The sequence below is a fragment of the Sinocyclocheilus grahami genome, unplaced genomic scaffold (assembly GCF_001515645.1).
Source record: "Sinocyclocheilus grahami isolate Dianchi unplaced genomic scaffold, SAMN03320097.WGS_v1.1 scaffold986.1, whole genome shotgun sequence".
Taxonomy (NCBI): domain Eukaryota; kingdom Metazoa; phylum Chordata; class Actinopteri; order Cypriniformes; family Cyprinidae; genus Sinocyclocheilus; species Sinocyclocheilus grahami.
The window spans coordinates 106,597-116,486 of record NW_015506165.1 but is presented as its reverse complement, the minus strand read 5'-3'; the positions used below and the strand labels follow the sequence as shown (position 1 = coordinate 116,486).

The window sequence follows — 9,890 nt, the reverse complement described above, 5'->3', positions numbered from 1 at the left end:
AAATCTAACAAATCTGTGTTAAAGCTACAAAAGTGATTTTTCTTTGTGTTTTGTTGTTTGATTAATGTTCATGAACAGAGAAAGCAACAAGAACATTAAACTGCTGTGAACCAATATACTGTTACACATGCATTTTCTTTCTCAATTGTTTACCTTCACCTAAGCCATAAGCAACTGCGTTTGCAAGGATACTTGCAGAGCACAGTATTTCAGGCACAAATAGACACAGAAGTGAACAGAATTCAGTGTTCACGTGCATCTGCGTGGCTCTCACTGTGTCTACACCGGACGCGAGCGGCGTGGCGCGACAAAATATAATCATGATGCTGTCCAGTGGCGGCTCGTTGGGGGAGGCAGGGGAGGCACAGCTTCCCCAAATTTTGAGGTGAAAATGGGAGGAGGACGATTTAATGTTAATATAATTTACAATTAATTTCAGTTCATGTCTCAGAACGTGTATTTTTTGTTTGTAATTTCACAGCTGTAATATCATAACATGTTAATGAAGTTGGAAAGCGCCGCTTTTCTAACGCGAATGTGCCGAATCTGCTGATGTAATTACAACTGCTAATGATAGAAAAGGGGAGGGGGAGGCCGGGGGAGAGCTGAGCTCAAAGCGACTGTGACCTGCGCTCTCCAAGATGACGCGGAAGTTTCAACAAAGGATAAATGGATTTCCAGCACTGAAAATCGTGTGCTGTAGCTCTGCTACTAAATGTATTTAAAATCGGTATCTCTGTACAGCTGTCACCTCCGGTGTACACACCGTGTCTGTGTGTGAACAAAGAAAACAATCAGTATAAATATAACAATCAGTAGCCTATACTAAACATCACACATCCTGCGATGTGACTATCGCGGATGCGCACATTGCGATATCGATGCTGAAACGATATATCGTGCAGCCCTAATTTGTATCATTTAAAACAATTCATTTAAAATACATTTTTAAACATTTTATTTTTTTAAGTACAAACCCAGTTCCAAAAAAGTTGGGACACTGTACAAGTTGTGAATAAAAACAGAATGCAATGATGTGGAAGTTTCAAATTTCAATATTTTATTCAGAATACAACATAGATGACATATTAAATGTTTAAACTGAGAAAATGTATGGAAAATAAGTTGATTTTAAATTTCATGGCATCAGCACATCTCAAAAAAGTTGGGACAAGGCCATGTTTACCACTGTGTGGCATCCCCTCTTCTTTTTATAAGAGTCTGCAAATGTCTGGGGACTGAGGAGACAAGTTGCTCAAGTTTAGGAATAGGAATGTTGTCCCATTCTTGTCTAATACAGGCTTCTAGTTGCTCAACTGTCTTAGGTCTTCTTTGTCGCATCTTCCTCTTTATGATGCGCCAAATGTTTTCTATGGGTGAAAGATCTGGACTGCAGGCTGGCCATTTCAGTACTCGGATCCTCCTTCTACGCAGCCATGATGTTGTAATTGATGCAGTATGTGGTCTGGCATTGTCATGTTGGAAAATGCAAGGTCTTCCCTGAAAGAGACGACGTCTGGATGGGAGCATATGTTGTTCTAGAACTTGGATATACCTTTCAGCATTGATGGTGCCTTTCCAGATGTGTAAGCTGCCCATGCCACACGCACTCATGCAACCCCATACCATCAGAGATGCAGGCTTCTGAACTGAGCGCTGATAACAACTTGGGTTGTCCTTGTCCTCTTTAGTCCGGATGACATGGCGTCCCAGTTTTCCAAAAAGAACTTCAAATTTTGATTCGTCTGACCACAGAACAGTTTTTCACTTTGCCACAGTCCATTTTAAATTAGCCTTGGCCCAGAGAAAACGCCTGTGCTTCTGGATCATGTTTAGATATGGCTTCTTTTTTGACCTATAGAGTTTTAGCCGGCAACGGCGAATGGCACGGTGGATTGTGTTCACCGACAATGTTTTCTGGAAGTATTCCTGAGCCCATGTTGTGATTTCCATTACAGTAGCATTCCTGTATGTGATGCAGTGCCGTCTAAGGGCTCGAAGATCACGGGCATCCAGTATGGTTTTCCGGCCTTGACCCTTACGCACAGAGATTGTTCCAGATTCTCTGAATCTTTGGATGGTATTATGCACTGTAGATGATGATAATTTCAAACTCTTTGCAATTTTTCTCTGAGAAACTCCTTTCTGATATTGCTCCACTATTTTTCGCCGCAGCATTGGGGGAATTGGTGATCCTCTGCCCATCTTGACTTCTGAGAGACACTGCCACTCTGAGAGGCTCTTTTTATACCCAATCATGTTGCCAATTGACCTAATAAGTTGCAAATTGGTCTTCCAGCTGTTCCTTATATGTACATTTAACTTTTCCGGCCTCTTATTGCTACCTGTCCCAACTTTTTTGGAATGTGTAGCTCTCATGAAATCCAGAATGAGCCAATATTTGGCATGACATTTCAAAATGTCTCACTTTCAACATTTGATATGTTATCTATATTCTATTGTGAATAAAATATAAGTTTATGAGATTTGTAAATTATTCCATTCCTTTTTTACTCACAATTTGTACAGTGTCCCAACTTTTTTGGAATCGGGTTTGTAGATTAATGTGTGTATTATTTTATTATTCCTTTTAACGAACATTTTTAACATAAATTAACAAATTAAACTTGTTTTAAAAATGTATTTACTTTTCAGTTTGAAATATGATTTTAATTTACTGTTCCATTTAACTACACTTTTCAAAATAGTTTTAAAAATGCATGTTGTTAACTTTAAATACGATTTAGCTATTTTACTTTCATGTTTAATTAAATAAACAATTTTAAACATCTCTTAATTTGTCCATTTAAAAAGAGATTTCATTTATTTTTCTGTCATGTTTAACTACAATTTAAATAAATAGTTTTGAATAATTTCTCTCTTGTTTAACTCCGCTGTTAATCTGAAGTGTGATTTATTCATTTTATTGTTGTTTAACAATGCTTTTAACTTGAATTAAATAAACAGTTTTATATATGCATATTTATTTGTTGTTTTTAAAAGTAATTTATTTTAATGTTACATTTAACCATGCTTTTTTAATTGTCAAATTAAAAATCGATTTTATTACTAAATCTACTGTTACATTCAACTTTTAAGTATTGTAAATGTGCATATTGTTTTGTTCATTGTCGAAGTGATGTCTCTATTTCCATTTTTAGTTTTGAATTAACACGTTTATTGATTTTTTTCTTTTTGTTTTTAAACAGCACTCAAGGTTCTCCCTACTCTTGACTTGTGGCATCTAGCATTGCTAGTTTTAATCTAGTTTTACTGTAGTTATGTAGTAGTTTGATCTGTGTTGCACATACTCTCCCAGCATCTCCCCTGAGCTTTTGTCCAGCAGGCGCACCGTGGAGTCCAAACTAGAGCTAAGTGTGCACTGACCGTCCCGACTAAAACATACACAAGTGATGGGACCTGTGAAGCCCACAACAGGAGCGTTAGACATCACACAGTACAAAAAGCATGTTCTCATTGCCTCATGTGTGTGATATAACTCACTCCCAGTGAAATCGACATGAAGCTGGGTCATATCGCCTCAACTCTTCCATCCACAGACCTGATATACAGTACAACAAACTACAGTCACTTATATAAATCCAAACCTCCGATTACTCATATTCTAACATCATAACCTTAGTTTGGTTCTGACCCAGTCAAAAGCTCATGCTCCGAAACCTTCAGGCTGCTGATCCCATCTCGAGCCTCGTCCAGGATCTGGATCGGCTCCATCCGCCTGGATCTAGTGTCCCAACACCGTACGGTCCAAATCAATGGAGCCTGAATCACAAAGAAATAGTGAGATCGAGATTCGACTGTTGTTATTTCCATAAGCATTTATGATAAAAGCCAAGTCTGACAGCATCACAGTAGCCTCCTCATTAAACTGCAAACAGTTTACTTTCTAGGGAACGAGCATAAGATAGATAAGACAATTTTAGTGAACAAATCACCTATATAAAACGTATTAGATTTAATTACAATAATAGTATACTGCAATAGTGAGACTTGTCTTAGCGAAAGCAAATAATAAATGCAGTATGATATAGGGATGGGCGTGCAGTGCACTGACAGTGCATTCAAACAGGGCTGTGTTTCCCAAAAGTATCTTTTGGGAACGGCAGCCCAAAACAATGCTTATCAGAGGACAGAAAAAACATATATGTTTGAGTTATTTCACAATAAACAAATTGAAATTGTAGCCTACATAGTTTGTGCAATTACATTTATTTCAAATGAATGTTAAAAGTTCATATAGATCATGTTCTATTCTGTAATTTTAATATAAATACACTGTCAGAATAAAAAGGTTGCATTTTATGCATGCAACAGTCTGTCACTGGCAGTCCCTTATGAAAATGAACCATGGTTTTACTAAAGTGACCATAGTTCAACTATAGTGTTTGTAGATTTCCATGGCTACCACTACAGTAAGCATATTTAACCATGTATACACAAAAATTGTACCTAATAAATTGCAATTAAGGCGTATTGAAAGTTAAAATGCATTTCAAATATAAAAATAAGTGGGTATTATTACCCATTTTACTCCTAAATTTCATAATTTAAAAGTTCAGTTTAGAAGTATCATATCGGTATCGATATCAATATGACATTACTGGCCTTCAAAAGCAGTGTTGGGGAAAGTTACTTTTAAAAGTAATGCATTATAATATTGCCCAGTTCCTTGGTTACATCATCAACAATCATGGCATTCACATGAACCAGAGGAAGGTGCAAGCTGTCAGAGATTGGCCTCAACCTACCGCCATTAAGGAACTCCTGTAAATTACCTTCTGTTCCCATTGAGGTGTAAACCACCCAGCTCTATGTCCACACACTTCATACTATGTATTTTTCTAAAAGTCAGGTATGCATCTTACTCTTAGATTTGTCTTTGAGAATTTGATGTCTTGTATTGATTTGATATCTTTGAATTGGCTATGTAATTGGCATAATACATATTTACCTGACTGATAATAAATTGTCACTTTTTTTATTTATTCTGACTTACTCTGAAATTATTTTCTCAAGTAGATTAAGTGAAGGCGTATGTTTCCGCAAATCTGCGTCCAGGGTTAAGTACATACTAGATCTCAGGTTAGATGCAGCATGGGGCACATCAGGTGAGATTATAGATTTCTGACTAACTGCTTGACTTTAGTTAAGTTGTACTCGGTTGCGTTAACTATGGGGGGCATAGTACTGGTCATCAGTGTTGGGGAAAGTTACTTTTAAAAGTAATGCATTACAATATTGCGTTACTCCCTAAAAAAGTAACTAATTACGTTACTTGGTTACTTTTTATGGAAAGTAATGCGTTATATTACTTTTGCGTTACTTTCGTGTTACTTTTTAAATTTAAGCAGGGCTTGATTGTTTTATAAGAAGTTCTATTTATAGCAAATGTAAAAGCCCTTTCACACCAAAAAGTGTAATGAATAAACCTCAGGCTGAAGCAAAAGTAAAATCACGTCTGTACAGTAGAACGCAGGAGAAGAAACACTCTTCAGCAATAAAAAAACAATGAAGCACAATTGTTCATTTCTCTAAAGTCATTTTTGCTTATTAGTACGGTTGAACTGGATCATCAAAGGTCAGCAGCAAAGACATTGGTTAATAAAATGGGATTAGATACATTTGTGTTATTTAACATATTTAATTATTGCAGGTTTGCGTCATATTCTGAGTTTGCATTTCACTGTTTTAATTCATTTTGATGAATACTAAATCTGTTTTTTGTGAGTGGGATGAATTAATGCACATTCACATTTAGTCTAGACTCTAGAACTACAGTAACATCATGTCACACAGCGCACACAATGCCTCTGTACTCCCGATTTCTCCCAACATGGGGACAGGAGAGCTGTCAGTCAATAAATGGGAAAACAAAGTAACTGGCATTACTTTTTTGAAAAGGTAACTCAGATATTTTCTTGTAAATTAAAAAAGTAATGCGTTACTTTACTAGTTACTTGAAAAAAGTAATCTGATCTCGCATTACTTGTAATGAGTTACCCCCAACACTGTTCAGAAGTATCGTTATCGTATCAAAAACAAAATAAGCGGTATCGCCCATCCCTAGAATATTTTGGCGGGAAATTGCAACGGTAACCGTCTCACCGCGGCGTGCCCGCGAAGTTAGCGAGTCACCTGGCCAGACACCACATCCCAGAGGATGACTGTTTTATCCGAGCTGCAGGAGCACAGCTGACTGTTGTCCTAAGAACTGCGAAAAGTAAGTAAAATGAACGCAAACCAAACACGAAAGCGATGGTATTTTAATATAATGTAAGCTTACACTTTATTTTGATAGTCCACATTCTACTAACTATGAGTAACTTTGTTAGGGTTAGTCGAATAATATAATTGCAAAGTTTCTCATAGTCTGTTGTACGCTGTGGACCCATCAATGTAAAGTCTACTAATGCTCTAATGACTGCTAGTGGACATGTAGTTGCAAAGTTACTTAATGTTAGTATGTCTAAAGTGGACTATCAAAATAAAGTGTTACCAAATGTAACACAGAAATACGTATCTGTCCACATCCAGCACTTCATATCCGTGACCGGTGTAAGTCTTCAGCAGAGTCCCGCGACTCACACTCCACAGCTTCAGAGATTTATCACTGCCGCAGGTCAGCACATAATTCCCATCAGCTGGAAGAACATGCAATATATAGATAGAAGAACAATTTCATTATTCAGTAAAGAATGTCTACTTTAAAGGCACAATATGTCATTTTCGCCGCTGGACGGCACATATTCAAAATAAACAAATAGACAAAGGCATAATTTGATGATGCCGTGACTGAGTGTGGAATCATGGGAGTTGTGGTCTTCATCCCCACAGCCGACGCAATCCGACGGGACTCGGGCAGAAATCATGTTCATGGATGAGCTAATGATTTATTAATGTAGTAGTATGAAGCAGGGTGAGGCTGAAAGCCGTCGAAGTGAAACGAGGCCTCTGAACGAGCGCGACTCACGGCTCGAAAGCAGCAGAGCTTTTATTATGCCACAGTCCACCGCTTCCGCTTCTTCCGGTCGTGTGTATGTGGGGTAAGAGTGTGGAATCATGGGAGTTGTGGTCTTCATCCCCACAGCCGATGCAATCCGACGGGACTCGGGCAGAAATCATGTTCATGGATGAGCTAATGATTTATTAACGTAGTAGAATGAAGCAGGGTGAGGCTGAAAGCCGTCAAAGTGAAACGAGGCCGCTGAACAAGCGTGACACACGGCTCGAAAGCAGCAGAGCTTTTATTATGCCACAGTCCACCGCTTCCGCTTCTTCCGGTCGTGTGTATGTGGGGTAAAGCAGCACTGTTTTATCATACTAGATATGTTTGAAAGTTCTGTTATAATGCTACTCTGTGCAGATGTCACCGGTTTGATAAAACGCACAACATATTAAAGCGTCTTTGGTGTTTCCATGTTTTCTTCAAAACAAAACCGGAAATCGAGGGGTTATGACAACAGCGTTTTCTTCAGCTGAATGTGTTGAAGCAGTATGGGTATCAATATCGCCATCTGCTGTTTCGGAGTACATACGAAAATTCCCCAAATCTTGATAAAGCAGCACACTAAATCATTTTTGTTTGCATAATTTGATGTCATTGTGTGTAGTTTTAGTTTCATGCTTTTCATCATAACCAGATATCACTGCATTTGATGGAAAATACATCTATTACACAACAATATTTATAAAACCCTATTCTGCATCAGAAACCAAATACGTTGTGTATGTATTTTTCTAATAAACTTATTTTCATATGCTATACACTAAAGATACATGATACAGAGTAATAAGAGCAACATACAGGGCACAAAATTGTGCAACAATATTTTACTTAATAAAGTCAAGAGGAAAATGGACCAGATCACATATACAAATACTGTGTAATATGAACAATCTTTTGGACAATTGATGAATCGTTGAATGACTTCCCACCCACATCATAGACATATGACTGATTACCAGAATGTCTCTGTATGTATGAATAATTTAAAAAAATATATTTACTGTGACTGAATTATCAAAGAATTTATTGTACAGATTACAAAAAAAGTTAACCTGGGTTTCACCTTTTGTTACATGGCATGTTTTTCTAACAGACAAAAAGACAAAAAAAAAAAAAACGCCATATATTGTTGACTAAAGTTCAACTTTAAAGTTCGATCCAAATTGTTATCTGTATCTGACCAGTAATGTCATCATAATGAATTTTTTTTTTTAAATCTAGCACTCACTATTGTCCCAAACTGGGGATTTTTCTTAATTAGGTGTTAGATTTGTACAAATAACACTTTAAACATAACTACACGCATGCCAAACACAAGCAAAGCAAAAATGGGTTAAAAACACTGTGGTTTAAGATACGCAAGCTATTTCTTCTTGCCCTTGGTGGGTTTGGCCAAGAGCGCAGGGTCAATCTGATCTGGGCTCAGTCCTTTGATGGAGAACAGACGTGCAGCCCGTTCCTGCAGCGTTCCTCCACACTTCATGCCTCGTTCCATCAGCTCTTTCTTCAGCCGCTCCAGACCCAAAGCCTCCAGCTGCCCCGGCCCACTCACAGACAGCAGATCCAGCAGACCCTCCACCTCAAGAGAGCGAAAGACAAGTCAGTATTAGTGGTGTGCGATAGTGACAAAAAATAATATCTCGATATTTCCTGGGTTTTTATCGATAACGATAATTAGACAATATTTTGCTGAGGGTGTGTCCAGGAGCGTGGACAGCTTGACTCCTAAAGTTTTTGATATTCTTCATATTCTGTGTGGTGATCAGTTCACAGCAGTGATGGAAATTAATCTTTTCCAATAAGTTTAAATCGATTTTTACATTAAATGGGCATTTTTACCTTTATAAAGCCATTTTTATCCATCATCTTTTGAGTCAAATTCTTACATTTAATCAGTGAGTTAGAATAATAAGACAGTTGGGCTGTTACCAGGCAAATTAAATCAGTATCAAAAAAATTCATCTTTGCAATGCAGAGGAAACACTGAAGTAGAGATCGACCGATATATCGATTTACCGATATTTTTCCGATATTTAAGCATTTTAAAATAATCGGATATCGGTTTTGTAATATCGGATTTACCGATAAATGGCGCCATCTTGTGGATATTTTGAGAATTGCGCGCAGGATCGCCATTGCAGCGCGTCTGAGGGGAAACAAGACAACAACAACGGCGTGCACAGGTACTTGATTTACTGTAGTTAGTAAACTTTAACATAACAGCCATTAATGCACAAATTAGATGTATTACATAAATGCCTGATATGCAGTTTATGCAGCTTGGCTCGAAGAAATGGAGACGAACTCACGGAGTTCACGTAAAATAATCCATCAAGTCCTGTCCCAATAAAGACGTAACTTTGCGTGAATTAAATAATATGCAGCCATGAATGGGCGCATATTGGAAATAAAAGTGCTGAATTTAATTCGCTCTCTGTTGTCTATAAGCTCATCGTCTCATGAAGTCGGAGTCACGTAGGTTAAGATAATCCGTCAAGTCCTCTCCCAATAAAGACGTAACTTTGCATTAATTAAATAATACAGCCATGAATGAGTGCATGTTGGAAATAAAAATGCTAAATTGAATTCTCTGTCTGTTGTCTATCCTCATCATTAGTCTCGTGAAGCCGCTTTCATATCGCTGTTCACTCACCGGGTTGATGCTCAAGAAATGATCCAGCACGGCCACCACATGTAACCTTTAACAAGATTTACTTGTTTAAAACACCCTAAATTGTATTAACATTTACTATATAAACCTTATTTCGCTAATAAACATCTAAATAGATACAACTCTATGGAAATTAATTATTATCTCCACGAGCGATCACAGTTTGAGTATAGTTCTGTGTAAATGCATAGA

The 9,890-nt window shown here is 37.5% G+C and overlaps 1 protein-coding gene across 6 annotated transcripts in view; it reads right to left on the bottom strand.

Moving 5' to 3' along the window:
• Window positions 1–8,142: 8,142 nt before the first annotated feature.
• Window positions 8,143–9,890, bottom strand: part of LOC107565175 (protein SDE2 homolog) — a 10,729-nt gene continuing 8,981 nt past the window's right edge. For all 6 annotated transcript variants that reach the window (XM_016250399.1, XM_016250398.1, XM_016250397.1 and 3 more), the window contains one exon: window positions 8,143–8,606. In XM_016250399.1, coding sequence (XP_016105885.1) covers window positions 8,391–8,606 — 216 coding nt within the window. In that variant the 3' untranslated portion in view covers window positions 8,143–8,390. The remainder of the gene's footprint in view (window positions 8,607–9,890) is intronic.